This window comes from Numenius arquata, chromosome 1, assembly GCF_964106895.1.
Source record: "Numenius arquata chromosome 1, bNumArq3.hap1.1, whole genome shotgun sequence".
In the NCBI taxonomy this organism is placed as follows: domain Eukaryota; kingdom Metazoa; phylum Chordata; class Aves; order Charadriiformes; family Scolopacidae; genus Numenius; species Numenius arquata.
Genome location: NC_133576.1, coordinates 9,353,816 through 9,372,009, shown reverse-complemented (window position 1 = coordinate 9,372,009; position 18,194 = coordinate 9,353,816). Strand labels below are relative to the sequence as shown.

The 18,194-nt window shown below is 41.0% G+C and overlaps 1 protein-coding gene across 1 annotated transcript in view; it reads right to left on the bottom strand.

The window, feature by feature from the left end:
- Positions 1 to 971: 971 nt before the first annotated feature.
- The window catches only part of LOC141462758 (ephrin type-B receptor 5), a 56,773-nt gene continuing 39,550 nt past the window's right edge, over positions 972 to 18,194 (bottom strand). Inside the window, exons 7-17 of the mRNA XM_074144749.1 lie at positions 12,311 to 12,435; positions 11,039 to 11,201; positions 10,100 to 10,214; positions 7,274 to 7,329; positions 7,039 to 7,158; positions 6,385 to 6,632; positions 5,244 to 5,459; positions 4,064 to 4,213; positions 3,722 to 3,915; positions 2,304 to 2,459; positions 972 to 1,231 (exon numbers count right to left, since the gene is read on the bottom strand). Coding sequence (XP_074000850.1) covers positions 1,123 to 1,231; positions 2,304 to 2,459; positions 3,722 to 3,915; positions 4,064 to 4,213; positions 5,244 to 5,459; positions 6,385 to 6,632; positions 7,039 to 7,158; positions 7,274 to 7,329; positions 10,100 to 10,214; positions 11,039 to 11,201; positions 12,311 to 12,435 — 1,652 coding nt within the window. The 3' untranslated portion in view covers positions 972 to 1,122. The remainder of the gene's footprint in view (positions 1,232 to 2,303; positions 2,460 to 3,721; positions 3,916 to 4,063; positions 4,214 to 5,243; positions 5,460 to 6,384; positions 6,633 to 7,038; positions 7,159 to 7,273; positions 7,330 to 10,099; positions 10,215 to 11,038; positions 11,202 to 12,310; positions 12,436 to 18,194) is intronic.

The following is an 18,194-nucleotide window of genomic DNA, read 5'->3' as shown; positions in this document are numbered from 1 at the left end:
GGTACCCTTCCCTGATCACTCTTGACAAGGACTTGTAAAAAAGTTTCACCTTCCTTGTTCCAATTGTCTATTTGGAGTTGACTACTGCAGGTCTGCATTCTCTTCAGAAAGAATCTTCAATCAACTGTGCCCACTGATGTAGCTGGTTTGGGTGAGAAAAAGAGCAAGTATTTTTCAACAGCAAAGGGCTTCATATTTTTTCCTGTCACACTCTTCAATATCTGCACGGGCATCAGAAGAGAACAAACCCCAATGGGTGCTCAGGATTTCAGAATATCACAATTTATGCCTTTTCTCTCAAGAATGGGCTTGTGAGGACCAGAACCTGTTTCCTGCTTCACTTGCAGATCCAGCGGGATGGATCCTAGGAATCCTTATTGTTCCATTCTGTTGCAGCCCCATGAACAAAATTGCATAGCACCAGGGACTTGCTGTTCCTTGCTAGAGCACAGTGTATTAGTAAGCTTCCCTCCCGGACCATGGAGCAGACCCAAGAACTGCACATAAAATAGCATAGACTTTTGAGCCCTTTACTCTCAACCTCTTTACCAGGTGACATGTCTTATTGCTTAGCTCATATTGTGCACTAACTGGAGCTTGAGTTCCCCACCAAGCTGGCATACCAAGTGATAAACTGATGGTCACCTCCATCTGAGTAATAATTTCTCACACCGTGATGGGATTCTTTTGGAAAAAAAATGGTAATTTTTTGTTGCCTTTATTATGTCTCTGTAGCTTTGCTGGACTCCCAGCCACTGATAAAGCCTGCTGATGGCTTTGTAAAATTGTCTGATACCTTTTGTTGGCAGAGAAGAGACAACAAGTGCTTGTGATCTGTCCAAGCTGTTATTCCATCCCATTCTCAAATTATTATAACTTTCCCTCCCCCTACCCATTCCCAATGTATGATGTCAGCCACATTTAAATGCCACCAGTTATTCAGCTCTGCATGGCAAGGCTTTTTTTTTGTTCATGGAACAGGACATGTAGTGTGCACTCTCTGGGTGCAGTAAGTCTTCAAGTAGCATACTGACATCTCTTTTTCTTACAGTGAAAATCCCTCTGAATTCCTCCAGAACCTTTCCAGAGTTTGAGACTAGTGGAATAAGGATGGTGTAAACATCACACTTCAACTGGTTCAAGCTGATTCAAATGGACTCGCATGAGCTGGATGCTGTTTAGAATCTTTTTCTGGTGACCAACAAGGGTGATGCCAATACGCTGGATATCTCTGCAAGAGAATAGAAGATGTGAAAGGTGTTAAAATGGGCTTCTTGTGCTCAACAGTCCCAGTCCCTTTCCCTGTAGATCTAAATCAATGTGTATGGATACCATCTTTGCCTGAGAAACAGTTGACAAGGCATCTGCTTTTGCTTGGCAAATGTTTGTGGGTGGAGGCAGCGTCAGCAGAACTTGGTAGGTTATGATACAAAAAGAAGCAGTGGAAATGGTCCATGAAAATGATCAGAGGGCTGGAACTTCTCTCCTATGAAGAAAGGCTGAGAGAATTGGTGTTGTTCAGCCTGGAGAAGAGAAGCCTCTGGAGAGACGTTCTTGCAGCCTTTCAGTATATAAAGGGGGCTTACAAGAAAGATGGAGAGAGACATTTTTTCCAGGGCCTGTAGTAACACAACAAGGGGTAATAGTTTTAAACTGAAAGAGGGTAGCTTTAGATTAGAGATAAGGAAGAAATTTGTTATGACAAGGGTGGTGAGACACTGGAGCAGGTTGCCTAGGGAATTTGTGGATGTCCCATCACCAGAAGTGTTCATAGTCAAGTTGGATGGCCTCTTAGCATCCTGATCTAGTGAAAGATGTCCCTGCTTACGGCAGGGGGCTTGGACTAGATGATCTTTAAAGGTCCCTTACGACTCAAACCATTCTACGATTCTATGACTCTGCAAATGTTCCTTTTCCTGGCTCCTATCTTGTACATAACACTTCAACACAGTGTATGGAATGGCTGGTTCTACACATCCCCTTAAACATGGTTATTACTGCTGGCAGCTGTCATGAACATTCTGATATAACAGTCTCTCTGCAATGCTGACAATATGTTTTGTAGTGGACATGGGATCTGTATTAGTGCTTATAGAAACAGATTACAAATGTACGGTGCTATGGAGAGTGTTGAGAGGCCCTAATAAAATGTAAGAAAAAGTAGCTATTTTGTTCTGGTTTCACTCTCCTTTTTCATGTGTATGCATTCTCCCTATATCCGTTATTAAATATTTCTCGGACTGCTTTCACTTTCTGCATGGAATACTCAGTGTCTGGTATCTGCTCTCTACCCCTCTACTTACTCCAGAGTCATGCGTGATATGACATCAAATGTATTCAGACCAGCCTGGTCAAAATTCTCCTTGTAACGGCCCATCTTGATAGCATCCAACCACTCATGGGCATTGCTCAGTGAAGGGAAATCTGGAGGACAGTTGCTCAGGAGAGGCTGAGATGGTCTGCAAAAGAGGCAGGTTCTAAAAACCCAAGTTGTCAACATCTGCTGACCACATTAGTAAGGTAAGAGTTAAGAGAGGGAGAGGATGCAAACTCTGAAGAGCATAGAATGAAGGAGAACAATTATATTTGTTCTTCATGCCCTGATTCGTAAAGTCCCACCTTGATGCCCTTTTTTCTAGAATACCTGTGTCCCTTTTTCTGCCTGAAAACAATCAACCCAACCTAAGAAATTGATCCTCCCTTCCCATTTTATCCTCTCTCAGGCACACTCATTTCTTGTTGCCCCAGATCTTTCCACACTTTCTGGGTCTAGACCTATTAGCTGGGCGAAGAGTTGCAGCAAGGAGCTTTCTGAGGCAGAGATGAGACCTTATACCTTTTTACCTTTGTGACTAGCTCTCCCTCTCCTAGACGCACTCCTTGCATCAGAAAGTAGCCTATGAGACAAGTGCCTTGTTTCAGCTCCAACACCCATCAGATAAAAGCATAGCACCAAAAGGCCAAATAAATGACTGTTTATACATGGCATTTGCTCTTTTCCCCATCAACTGAATCTGTCCCAAAGCTATAACTCTCTTTATGTGATGTTTTTAGTAAACTGGGCATGACTAGGCATTTCCCTCCTCCCTGCACCCCCACCCCTCCCCCCGCCTCATCTGTGGAGTACATTCCACTGAGACAAGATTATAACCACGGGGAAAAGACCTCCAGGCCAGCAGGATGTAATTCCGTCATCAGCCCAACAGGCATCTAATTTTGGTACCATTTACCTCCCCAGAGACTTGTCCTTTGCTGACCTCTTGCCTTTGGTTCCATAAGGCTGCAAAATGCAGTTGGGAAAATAGGGGATGAAAGCTGCAGTTCTGATTAGTCTTAGCTACAGATTTCTTTCCATCCACAAACTAAGGTCTTCTCTTCATCACTTTTTGTGATCACACAGAATATCTTGTGTAGCTGCACCCAGACCCAGATGTGTCCCTCCATTCCCTAACATCTCTCAGTCATGTTCAACCTCAGTGCACCTCATCAAGAGATTTATCTCCACTCACATTCAACACTCACAACTCTTCATCACCCATTAAGTGAATCGGGATATACAGTTTTTCCAACCTTCTCCCTCATTTTTTTTTCCTTCCTTTTTGTTCCCAGTCTCAGATGAGAGGATTGGAAAAAATACTATAGCCTGATTTACTGCTTTCTTTTCCTCATGATGCCTACCAAGAAACAAGCCCTATTCTTTTACACTAAATCCTCATCTCACCTGCTGTTCCCAGTGCCAGTGGCTTTAAGGGCAGATGGCTTGCGGATCATTTTATCTAAAGCACTGACTATTTGCTCAAATTTGGGTCTCTGGACCCGCTCCTTCTGCCAGCAGTCAAGCATCAGCAGGTGCAAAACAGTTGGGCAGTCAGGAGGTGGTGGCAGGCGATAGTCCTGGTCAATGGCATTAATTACCTGCAGGAAAAGAAGAACACAGCTTTGTCACAGCTCGGAAAGTAAAAGACAAATAAGCTTCAATCACTGGTGGTGTATGACTTTCTTCTACTTGAACTGCTACAGGATAGAGAGACAGATGTACATTCTCGCCACTTCTAAAACTTACATCCTGATTGGACATGTCCCAGTAAGGCCTCTCACCATAGGACATCACCTCCCACATGACAATGCCATAGCTCCAGACATCACTGGAGGAGGTGAACTTGCGATACTGGACAGCTTCAGGAGCAGTCCAACGGATGGGGATTTTGCAGCCCTAGAAAGCAGTCAGAGAGCAACCAGAATGTTAGTGAGGTAAGGACTATTGGTGAAAATTACATCACTGAACTGATCAGATGCCTGTAGCATGACACAACTCTGGGCATGGGATGCCCGTCCAGTTGATGTCATCTTGTAGACATTGGTGTTTAAATTCAAATTATGCTCAAGGTTTCCGCCTTATTCTATTGACAAATATAGATGAAAAAACAGAATCATGCCTCCTTGCTGCTACAGATCTCATGATGTAATAGATTTTAACTTTTATAGCTCTCATGAAAATTCTCATGAAAGTTACAATTATTTGGAAATCTAAAGCCATTTAAACAATCCCAGCTTGCAACACCAAGGACAGGTACACTGAGTGGCTATCATTAACTCCTTCTTCTTTCCATCTTGACCTCTCTGACCACAGTATGACCTGCCAAATGAAATATCATTCAAGTGCTGGTTCTTCAAAAACACATACATCTAAAACTTATTTCACTTTTCAGTGATTGAATTCTTCTTCATCCCCCACATACCAAGTGGTAGTTTCAACCTGCCTGTTTTACTCCCACCCCTTTTATGGTATGTATAAGAGGTATGAGAACTTCATAGGCAAAGAATTCATTTGATGGTTGGTTGTAAGCCCATAAATATACTTACGATGTCAGTTATCTTTTCTGCAGGAAAAAACCAACTATTTCCTCAAAGGGTGGTACTACAGGATTTCAATCCCTACTTCAGTTCTTTATACTTTCTGATAGAGAACATCTACATCAGGTTACGATGTTTGTCCTGTTCATCATCATTCCACAAAGAATGGTGCTGAGACTCCAATTCCCATGGCAGAGTGGACCAGCTATTCAGATATTTTTGTTTTTACTGGTTTGGAACAGATAGCCCACAAGTAGATATAAAGCTCTTGCCCACTGGTCTCTCTGGTCTCTAAATGGACTAAAAAGGGTATACCAAATCCAGGAGGAAAACAGGAAAAAATTATAACTAGCACCACTGCAGTAACTCACTCCATAGCAGTAACTCACCAGAGCTCCAGTATAGGTGGGATTTGAAGCATCATCCTCCAGAAAGCGGGACAAACCAAAGTCTGACACCTTGCACACAAGGTTACTATTGACTAAGATGTTACGTGCTGCCAGGTCACGATGCACATAGTTCATGTCTGAAAGGTAACGCATGCCAGCTGCAATCCCCCGTAGCATTCCCACCAGCTGTAACACACTGAACTGTCCCTCCTTCTGCTGCAAGTGAGGAGGCAAACATAGGCTTTTATGACCACAGAACATGAAGCCAACAGGGAAATCTAACAAAGAGCAAGGTAACAAGGTGAATTTATGAAGTTAGAGAACAGAGATCTTAACTTCAGCCAAAAGCTGAAGGTTCAGGGACAGCAAGTAAGAAAGGAGGGTGGGCTGAAGGCAACGAATCTCAGATGAAGTCAGACACTAGTGATCTTTTCTGAAGACAAATCTCGTCTTGTGGCTATATCCTCCTTTAGCATCCTACGCCTGGTCTCATTGACAACTAAGATGGCTAAATAAATGTAAGCAGACAAATCTGCCCTAAAGATCTTTATAATGGATTCTATGCAATTTTACACAATGGGTTCATGTGCTCTTCAGAATGTACCTGCCAAAGCATTTGTGGTTGAATTAGCATATGAATCATTAAAAAAAAAGAAGTGAAGCGTCTATGCTACAAAAATGTCTGTATTTATGTTTCATTACTAGAAAAAAAACACTGGAAACTCTGTCCAAAAATAACTACAAGTTTCATTACTTCATTACAATGTTGAAACATTCAGTGGAATAAAGTCTGAAAATCAATATTAGGAAGGCAAACTTTGGAGCACGCACATAAGGAACTGTAAGTCTCTGTGCAATGATAAACAATTTAGTACTGTTTACCATTAATTATTTGAACTGGAGAAGTCTAAAATAATAAAGACATTTTATATGATGGGAGAGATTTTGGAATATTTTCACCATGTTGGCCCAAAACCACTTACTCTCGTAATTTGCTATTACTTCTATTGCACCTGAAGAGGGCAGCTGAGGACTTATAGAAACAGGAGTGAAGAGGAAGGACAGGCAAAATTATCAGATCTGAGACTGGCATACAGCAAGATGAAGAGGTAACGGTTGTGGGGGACTCTGGTTGTGGTACCCTGAGGAAGGAATCCAGTGATCCATTCTCCATGAACTCTGTGACAATCATGACTGGTCGGCTCTTGGTGACCACACCCTCCAGATGGATGACATTGGGATGCTCAAATTGCCCCATGATGCTGGCCTCACTCAGGAACTCCCGCCGCTGTTCATCTGTGTAACCTGACTTCAGGGTCTTAATAGCTACTGTGTATTCACGCTTCCCTGGGTGTTTTAGGCGCCCAAAGCACACCTCTCCAAACTCTCCTGTCAGGGAGGGAAGAAACACACCTCAAGTAAGGAAACACAGCAAAGAATTTTAGTTAGGTGCACTGAAACATTCTACTGTGGAAGACTTCAGGTATTGCTTGGAAATAGGGTTACTAGGACTGTTTGGATTAAGGCAAAGTTCCCGATGAAGGTTCTGAATTCAGTCAGGTTGGAGGCTATATCTTCAGGGTTCAAATGAGGAGCTCTGGGTCTTCAAGTGTTTTAAACTTGGTTTGGAGCCAGCATCTAAGGGTAAGTAGGTTAAGATGAATTTTGGTAAAAATGAAATTTAGCTATCCTGAGACATTTGATATACCATGGTTGGGTCTTTTTCAGGCCAGTAATGTGCCAGATCTCAAGGTGAACAAGAAGGCACTTCATAATCTGCAGATTCTCACACTACCTGATCCAATGACCTCCTCAATCTTGATGAAGGACACATCAATCTCCTTGGCAAATTCCCGAATAGCTTCATTGGGATCTTCATAGGTTGAAGGATCAATGTAATACTTCACTCCAAGTCCTGTAGTGGAGGAGACAGCCCAAAACATCACCAGAATCAAACCCTGAGAGACATGGGTGTTAATGAGTCCTGAAAAGAGATAGGCCCTTGGCATCTGTTGCTCAAGAACACTTACCTCGTGCACTGATATACTGCTGCAGGCGGTCTGTGTATGGAGTCTCTCGCCTTTTACTGCAGGACATAAAGGAAAGAAAAGTCAAGACACACACAAGAGTCTCTGATAGGATGTTGGGGTAGACTTCTCATTGCAAGACTCAGGGAATGCTTGAATTTAAGGATAGAAGATGGGTGTTAAGATCCTGCCCATCTCTTGGTAACCAGTGCATGCTTGTTTTCTATGTGGTAGGTTTTACACCACTGTTTGCATCCCCACTTTACATATGACAAATGATAGGGCCGCCAGCACTATCCTGAAAAAAAATATTACAGTTTGACATTACTGTCTTGGAAGTTTTCTTGCTATTCAAGCTAAATTTGCATTTTCATTTCACTTAATTATGACAAATTTTTCTTTTAAATACTAATCTATGGCATCTCTTGTGATGCCTTTTAAGTTCTTCAAAAACATTCCAGGAGCCATTTACTCTAATGCTTAATTTGTATAAATTTCCCCCAAAGAATAATTCCTCTTTATTTTTCCTTCTGGTCTTTTAACTGCATTTACTTTAACTATTCATAAGTATGGTACCCAAATCCCACCACACATAGCCAGATGAAGAGAAATCTGTTCCATGGTGTTATTTTTGCATGTGCAGATGAAAACAGATATGGTCTTTATTATTGTAATATTTATTGCATATATGCATCTATTTTCCAGTAAGCATAGGTCCTTCTCAGCATAGGCATTTCTCAGATTTCATTCTCCTCTTAGATGTGTGTAATTCAAGCAATTTTTCCCAAATGATCTAGTTGTTTTATAAGTTTCGTCCTATTCTTGGTCTGCTCTAAAAATATTTTCCATTTTCAAGTCACTTCCTTGGTTCTCAAAAATGTTTTTTTCCCTAGAAATGTACAATTCATGCTGTTTTACAATCTTTTCTAAATTGTATTAATTAGACCAGATTGTAAATCAAACCCTGTGGTATCCTGTAGCACACCTGTTGTATGCATGGATTTGTGTCCAGTCATATGCATTTCTGTTTCAGCACCAGACCTTCTAGCTGCTGATTCAATTAGCAACTGAAGGCAGAGTATCATGAAACATTATGACACTTTTCTTTACTAACATAACTAATTCTGTCATTCTAACAGGTAACTTTGTGTATTATTCTTACTTGTCAGGCTTACCTCTTTAAATTCTGCTAAGATTGCAAAAATACAGACAGTTCTACCTTCAAAATCTGTTCCGTTGTGAAAAGAAATTGGCTTTACTGGGGGCCTATACCTAAGAGCTCTAACTCAGCTGTTGCATCTGAAAGTCAGACCTACATTCATGAGGCTTTTTATAGGTTATCAATTGACATACAAATGATTTTCCATAATTTCTAAAAAAAATAATTAGCTAAAAAATAATTAGCTAATAAAATAGGTGTTTCACATTGTATATTGCCTGGAAAATATGTACCAACAATTTACAAAAACAAGTTAAAATTACAGCATTTGACTCTCCCTTTTAAAGAAATACTCCTTTCATGTGGTGTTCCGCATTTCCTACATCTTCAAACTTACTTTTCTTATCAAGGACAAATTTAAAATAGAAATTTGGTATCTCCACTTTTTTTTGAACATCTATTAGCGTTCCACTCAAGTATAAATGAATCTATTTTTTATGATCTTTCCTTTTATGTAGATACATTTACAGAAACCCATTAATGTCTTTCCCCAACACAGTTTTGGTAATATTAATTTATTCGGGGTTTGATTTATTTTTTTAGAAAAATATATGCTTTATTGAGTTGTGCACATAATATTACATTTCCAGCTGTAACAAAAAATTATATTTTTAACAGTTCAAAGCTACAAAAGGAAGCAACAATGCAAGTATAACAATATTTGATAATTTTCTTTCCAGAAAGAAAAATATTAAAAGAGAATATACACAGAAGAAGAAAACAAATGTAGAAAAGGGAAGAGAACAAAAAAGAAATAACTAAAACTAGATGCCACTTTCTAAAGTTAAGTAGTTTATACACTTTTTTAGGTCAGCAGAAAAAGCTAAAAAGTCCCTCTTGTGCAGAGGTAGAATAGAGCAAAGATACAGAAATCCATTATTGACAGTCTAGGGGATTAAGTTCAAACCTCATTAAATTCAAGGAGTGGGTAATGATTGTTTCTTTTCTTTAAATAGCAAAACCCCCATTGTTTACTTTTGTATCTCTACAAAAGTAGCAACCCTAACTTTTTTCTCTTTCTCTGTCCATTTTTTTGCCATAACAGATTATCTCTACATTGATTTATCTGCCCTTTTCTCTTTCCAAAATGGGGAGCAGTATTTGTTTTCTTTAACACATATTTTATGAGTCAGTGTTCCATGGAACCATTGGGGTTGTACAGATTTTATTCTTCAGCAAATAAGCTATTGTCTCTTGGTCCTTGGTTAAAGGGTATTTGGCACCTTCTAAATAAGTGGATCTAAATATTTATTCCACCAGTCCTTCTTCACTACATTGTTTCATTCTCCACTTGCTTGCCTAAAATGCAATTTACAGTCCCTTCTTTACAGTGATGCATTTAAATACCTTTTGAGCACCAGCTTTAAAATGCTTCCCTTGTGTTCACATTGCTAACTAGCCAAGTATTAGCTAAGCACATGAACAGTTTACCAAAGGAGAGGCTCCTCGGGTAGGAGTAATGGGGCAGGATCTTTCCTTAATTAGAAAATGGCATCTCAAGGACATCTGGATAAATGTAGATCAGGCTGTTTCCCTTGGGATGGGGTTATGTAGCAGGGGTAAGAAAGTTCCACTGTCTGCAGTGCACATGAGCAGGTCAAGGAATTCACCTCTTGAAGATGATGGCAAGGATGGCAATGGCAGCAATTACCAAGAAGGCTAGACCACCGAGCGCTGAGCCCACGATAAGCGGCAGTCGGTCCTGCACCATCTCCGAGCGCTCCCCTAGCAAGGAAGACACATGCATACACACACACAAATGCAGAGGACAGGAACTGTTAGAGTTTCCCTTCTACTCAACTAGGTCTTACCCATAATTCCATCCCTACCAGTCCTTTGCTTCACAGGCTAGTCCTGACAGTTCAACAAACGCTTGACTTTGTTACCCCTTCAGTCACTGCACTTCTCCAGTGCCTGCCTTCCTACTTCCGAAAAGCCAGTGTTCCCTCTGAATCCACTTTTCCTTCCCCTGGTCCACTGACACCTTAGGTATAGGCTAGGTCAACACCTGGGCTTTGATCCCATTGTCCCCTATTAATTTAGTTTGTAGATGACATACATGAGTACCTTTGATCTAGACCAAAGAGTATCACAATGTGATATGTTGCTCTCTGCATGAATGGATGGTGATACTGCTGGAAGGCAAGCTTCTGGGTGTATGTCCTGTGTATCACCTGTCTTTAAGACTTTCACAGAGCTGTAAGATATCTTGTGACAGCTGGGGACCAAACTGCAGCAGCATATAGTGCTATGTACTGTAACACCCTCCTAAAGAGAGTTCTAACGGCACACTCTGCTCTGGCTGGTCAGAGGCGCAGAGGCAACAAGGACTAGGACTGGAGAATATGGCATTCGCATAAACAATACGCTCTGACAGCATGAAGCTTCTTTGACTGAACAGCTCTGCATATGCAAACTATGATATACAGAAATACCAGTTGAGTAAGTGTCTGGTAGCAGTCCTCCAGATGATAAGCTAATACACTCAGGGACACACACGAGTGAAAGATGGTCATGTGCAGATCTGAGTACAAAATGATAGCACTTACCTCCCGTTAAAGTCTGGAAATACATCTTTCCACTGTATGGGCCATAGCCCACTGCTGTTCTAGCTCGTACTTGGAAGGCATAGATCTTGCCTGGACTCAGATTTGATATGGTTGCCATGTTGGTTTCGCTAGTCAAGGTGAATGAATTATCCTCATCTTCTGCCTGTAAATGTCAGTGACCAAAAAGGAATATGAGAATTCCACGCACACCGCTGGCTCTCCTCATCAAGGAATGCTAGTTTCCATGTCGCCCAATATTCTTTCAATCTGTTACAGAGCCTTGCAACCACAACTGCTATTCCAGACCTAACTTCATAGCACGTTACTCATTCCTCACTGTTGTTTTTCATTCCCTCAGGCCTGGGCTTCCACAAAGTCCTGCCAAAGATCCTCAGTCCTGACCTAAACAAAAGTGAGAGACAAAACTACCTTGTCCCGTGGTTCCTTGTTAGCAAGCATATCCATAAAAAAATCCCTAGGCTGTCCTGAAATTTTGCTTTCTACAAGCTCCAAACTCTTGTATTCTCCTAGGAGAATCCAGAGCAAAAAGACAGATAATGCTGTATCCAGGAAGCTGCTAAACATGTCATTACAAATAGCAGGTCGTTTATTGCTAGGAAAAACAGTAGCCCTGCACAATCTTGCAAAAATATTTATGTGAAAGATCAACAATATGGAATGGGAGCTTGTCTGAACAGCTCTACATACCTCTTCCCCTCAAATCAGTTGCATTAGGAGTCATGAAAGATGTGAATGGAGAACAACTTTATATTTGCCACCCTGTAATTCCAGCACATAAACAGGTAACTGATATCCACCACTTAGTCGATGAAAGAGTGCATTCCTCCTCCCAGAAATTTCTTAGAGACACAGGATTTCCCTCCACAAACACATGACAAAATGTTGCAGTGAGTCCAAATCCAATATATATGTTTGGAAACTTCAGCTCCTTCCACTGTTACCAGTGCCAGTTGGGGCTAAACTTAGTACGTTGTTAGCCACAGCTTTTTAGCTTGGCTACAAGTGTCTTCTCTTTTTTTATTTGCATTGTCCCTAGGTGGTTCCAAGTTGGGAAATGCAGATGGACTGATGTTAGATGAAGTGTATATTATAAAATTCTGGTTTGGCTACAGCTTGTTCTTCCCTCATAATTGAAGCATTTTTCTCCACCTTATCCACCCTGATCCAGGGGTGCACCTCACAGACAGATTTCCCTGTTCTCTTCTGCATAACAGCTATACAACAATCAGCACTGCATCACTTTTTGCTCACCTTATCAAAGTAGCGGAGCTGGTAATCCAGGATGATCCCATTGGGCTGGTCTGGCTGAGGCCATGATAGTGTGATGCTACTGGTAGTACGACTCACCTGATGCATCATAGGGACAGCAGAAGGGACTGGAATAAAAGAGAGGAGGAGAGATTGGAAAGGGATGAGCTTAACAATGAACTATAGTTGAATATTCATTATGATGAGTTAATAAGTAAGGTCAGGTCTTCCTTTAAATTCCCTTAATTTGCATTATGAAGTACTTTATAAAATGACCAGAAGAAATCCAGGTGCAATTCTACTCTACTGGGAGATACAGTCACTGACAACTTGGACAGAAAGAAAATGAGAAAATGAAGAAATTCACATCCAACTGATCATGCACAGGAATTATGAAATTATCTATATTGTAACTGGAACATTATCCTGGTCTTCAAATTTGCAATTTTAATATGCAAAATGACAAGGGGTTCAGTGCCACTGCCTTGTTCTAGGATCATGCTTGGAGAAACAATGTGACAGTGATCAGAGAAAAAGCAGAGCACACTACCTCTCTTCTGCTTCTCCCCCAGGTTATAATTCTTTGCCTGGGGAAAAAAATCAAGTATGGGCTTGAGTAATGGAGGCCTTTCACTACCGGATGATGGCTGCAAACCAGAAGATGGAGGCAGACGAGAACACTGATGCGTTAAGGAACAGCCTTTGAAGAACTCCTCAGTTCAGTGGTCCCAGTTCAGTTGCAGATTACAGAGAGTGAAAGCATCTCATTTTCATAGCCTGATATGCAGCCTTGTGTTCAGACTAGCTCCTGGATCTCATGCCAATCCCTGTCAGGACTGTTGCCCAGATGTCAAAACTGCCACTGTATTTGAGACTCTCAGTCCAACTGCAGGCCATTAAACTCAGAAGTCCAGTCTGAATGGGCTTCTAACTAGCACCATGGCCCAGAATGATCACCTAAAGGTCATTGTTACGTGTGTAAGTGTGGAAGCTTCACATATAGTTTTTCTGCCTGTTCTTAAATAGCTTGCTAAGTTTTTGTCTTTTGGTGAACAGGCCAGCCTGGTGTAGTACCCAGATGGAGCTGTTAGCTCTCTTGATTCCATTATGATATTAAGTGCTTATAGTCTGTGTCAAATATTAATTACTGTGGGAAAATGTCAACTTCCCTTTATGTACAAAGAAAGAATCTGGACATCAAACGTAAAAGAGGGCTTTGGAAGCATGAATCTAAACCAGAAAGCAAGCAACAGCTTGTGTCTACCAACTTGAGAAATCTTTTGATTGGCTATTCTGAAAGTCTGAAGTTCAGATCAAGACTTGTGTAATCACCATTACTTGTCACTAACCTGAAATTCATTAAATCAGTAGGAAGGAAACAAAATATTAGCTTGAAGATAATATTATTAATGATTTCAAACACCGTTTACTGAACTAAAATTAAGATTACAATGAGAAACAATCCAAGCTACTATTTGGGGTAGTTTTGCTTTCCATTCCTTGTTCTTGTAGAGGCACCATTCACATGTTCTGAAGATAACAGAAGAACAGAACACCTACTTAAAAACAGGCCCTTCTTCTAAAAAATGTCCTCAGATCAAGAAGGGAGATAAATGGTTGTTAAAGGAACTTGCATGTGAAGCTTTCTCGAGAATGAAAATCCACTTCTGTAAAAAACATCCATGAATTTACATGTACACACACATTCTCCAGGTTTGTGTGAAAGCTAAAAGACTATGAGTTTCTTCTTAGGAAGGTATTTCCAAGTAGAAATTCCAGGATAATTGGAAGAGGATCTTTCACCTTGGCAGCTGCCTGTCCATAAAGCTCTCCTCAAGTTTTGCTTTCTCTCTGCAAGCAAAATGTCATGTTGCCAAGAAGCCTCAATGTAGGCAGCTAGGGAACCCTCATTTTCCAAATGGAAGTAACATTTTCAGCAACATTTACATTTTCCAGAAAAAGCATGCCGATGAAAACTTGACACCTAAATCCACTGGTTTTACACAATGGACACAAAATTCCTTGATGTGAGGGATGAAGCAGAGACATTTAGTAAATGATCAAAACCCGCTGAATAGCATTTTCTTCCCTCATTATCATGAAAAGGATAAAAGGAATGTTTTTAATAACAAGATACAATTATTCTTAAAGACACAATTCAAATGGGCTCCAAACAGCTCAGGCAAGTGGGAACCAGTTAAAAATGTAAATGAAACAAAAATGTAAGAGTATAAACAATAAAATGCTTTCATCCCTACTCCTTTTATTTTTTACCATTGCTTGTCTTTCAAACAAGATTGCACAACTGCTTCACCTGCTGATGATAATGTTGCGACAAGGATGGAAGACGGCAGCAATTAATCAAGACCGTATGTAGCATTTAAGACAAAAATCAAGAACACTATATTCAAATGGTAATGTGAGGAGGATGGGATAACTGGTCAGTCAACATTTGATTGAGACAGTTTTCTCTACATTTTAATGTGCAAAGTTTAACTTCCTTCTGATGGGACATAAAGCACACATGGGGAGAGGTGCAAACCTAAATACACAGCTACACTGTCAGGAAAGAGCCCACTTCCTTCTAGTTTCGAATGAAGATTTTGCAAAATGATTTGCATTAAATCTCCCCTCCGTTTCTCCCCACCCACCTCTTTTCATTCCTCTCCTTCCCATATCCAGCAGTTAGTTATTCTTCCCACCCTTCTCTTTTCTTCCCAATCCACAATTTTTCCCATACCTGGAAGAAATACTCAAGGTCAACTAGCAACATCTGACCTGTATTTTAGTTAAAACATACCAATTCTTATTTTAATGTGTACTATCAATTTTCAGCTACCCATCAACAGGTTATCTTTTGCCAATGGTACAAAGACCTGAGCTGGCACTGTGCATGGTACATTTAGGCAGAGCAAAATCTGCACAAGAGCAATGATGATAAACGGTATTCTGCTCAGATAGGCAGTATCCAGAAACAGGTTACAACTAGTGGAATTAGATATACTGGAAACAAGAAAAAAATCACTGGAGTGGCTTTACCGAGAGTTACACTGTGTGTATCTCTTGACCATGTGCCGCAGCATTCTAGAATGTCCCTATTAGCCAGGTATGTCCATCACTCAGGGTAATCGGATGGTGGTGGGGGTGATGCCCAGGATAATGCAGTCTGCTGTATTAAAAATAGTCATTTCAGTGATGCATACCTAGTAAGCAGATACTACTTAAGGCAAAAGCCTAAACCAGTAAAAATGCTCAGTACTAAAAATAGCTATGAATCAATGTAAGACAGTTAATCTACCTCTCTGAGAAAGAGTTCAGATTTCGATACATGTGTTTGCCTCTCTTTTAAGGACAAAACTTATGAAACACTGGCCACAGAGCTCTACCACCACTTCAAGTAAAAGAGGTATCTATATTTCTTCTTTGAAAAAGTTCATACTAAGGTGATGTGAATACTGATACTATGGTGATGTGAAATGTGAACCTACTTGTGGTTGGAATAAGTCCCTACTTCTGTCAGAACTGTATGATAAAGTTACTCTCCCAATGTTAATAAATTAGGAAATATGAAGTTCAAGATTTTATGTCTTAAGAAAACATCCAAACTATCCTACCTCTGCTGCCACAGAAGTGCTAGATGAGTATTTTCCTTCCTATGCATGCCAACTATTAAGAATGTTTATAACAGAACATTGTTTTCAGAGCTTGTTTCATATATACAAGTGTCCAGTTCCATGTTCATTTGTCAATTTTATCCACTCCTTTCACATGGGCTTTATAAATGGAGATATGCTAGGTCTGTCTCTAATGACACCTGAAATCACAGGGTCTGATTCAATCCAGTCTGAGCAGTTGGACTAGATGATCATTGTAGGTCCTTATCAACTGAACTATTCTGTTCAGTTCTGTTCTGTTCTATTCTATTCTATTCTATTCTATTCTAATAATTCACTGAGTGCAAACAACATGTTGTGAGATCAAACTGCTACAGAAGACTGAAAAAGGACTGCTCTTTGAATACTATTTATAAAATGGCATATGTATGGAAAATTCATGCACATACAAAACCTAATTAAAGCTGTACAGTAGTCCAAACACCACTTAAATACAGCTCCAAGACTATTTTTTTGTGGGCTGTCAGTTGCAACTCTTCTACATGGCAGGACAAATTTTTTCCTGGTAGCACAGAGGGGTGGATTTAAGATATTTTGAGTACATTGAAAAAGCTACAATATCGGAGTTACTAACGTAACAGTTTCTGCCGCTTTCTAATAAAGAAAACGTCTTTGACTGTAGTATCTTCTCAGGCCAGCAACACGTGCTGCAAGCATAAAAATCCACCTAAATCAACAGACTATGTAAGGAAGAAATGTGAAGGAAGTGCAGGCGAGTATAAAATTACATGATGATCCCCACTTATGCAGAGCACAGCCAAGTGCCACTCTCAGGACACCAAGAACATCTCTGCCATATGCAGGCCACATTCCGTGCAGATACACTTGCTAGGCAGCTGAATCCCATTCCCAGTCAATACAAACAGTGGAACCTAATGAGCAATAAGGCTCACTCGAAAGCAAAGACCCAAGGAAAAATTCAGTTGCCCATACACTTGAGAGGCCACTGGTATCTATTCTCTCTGTCATCCAGGTGGCATTCCAGTAGGTGATGGGTCTTCTGCTGTTCCTACCTCCTATCTACTAGTCCTGAGTTGATGTCTTGGCTACACCAGGCTGTCCCAGATGCACTTAGATGCTTACATGGGAAAAACTGAATGGAGCCGAGAGGTGGAAGTAGCCTCAAGTTCTGAGGCACTGATTCTCAAGGGGCACTTCAAACACCCTAAGATCTGCTGGAGGAGCAACACGGCAAGGCATAAGCAACCCAGGAACTTCCTAGAAAGCAACAGTCACTACTTCCTGATCCAAGAATAGAGGAGACAATGAGGGGAGGTGCCATGCTGGACCTCATGCTCACAAACGAGGAAGGGCTCCTTGGTGACATGAAGCTTGAAGGCAGCCTTGGCTGCCGTCACCATGAGATGGTGGAGTTTGAGATCCTGAGAGGAGTGACCAGAGCAAAAATCAAGCTCACAACACTAGACTTCAGGAGGGCAGATTCAACCCCTTTGGGGATCTGTTTGGAGGAGTCCCGGGGGATAAGGCCCTGGAGGGAAGAGTGGCCTCAAAAAAGCTACATAATGTGCAAGGCTTAACTCCTCCAGGTGCAAAAGCGGCCCATACCAACAAGCAGGAATTCAGGAAAAAAATGCCAGGAGGCCTGCATGTTTGAACAAGGGGGCTCGCAGCTAGATGTAAACCACAAAAGGAAGGACACAGAAGGTGGAAGCAGGGACAGATAGCCTGGCAGGAACAAGAATATCCACATGGAGAACACAGTATAGGTGTTAAGCACTGCCTCCCATAATATCCGCATAGGCAACCTGATGAAGTATGGGCTGGATGAGCAGATGGGGAGGTTAATTGAAAACTGCCTGAACAACTGAGACCAGAGGATGCTGACCAGTGAAATAAAGTCTAGATGGAGGTCAGCACCTAGCGGTGTACCCCAGGGGTCAATGTCTGGTCCAATACTGTTAAGTATCTTCACTAATGACACCAAGGATGGGGCAGAGTGTGCCCTCAGCAAGTTTGCTAACGATACAGAACTGCGACGAGTGGCTGAAACACCAGTGGGTTGTGCTGCCATCAATCTCAGCTATGCCTCTAATGTTCCCTTATATGTCTCTGTCTCCTCTAATACTAGCCCCAAATCTACCACTCTCACATTCTTGCTTCTCCTTCATTACCTGTTCAGGTATCCTCATAGTCTAAGCAAATGGCATGAAGACCCTAGTTTTGTTCTACTCATTGTCCCACATATCATCTTC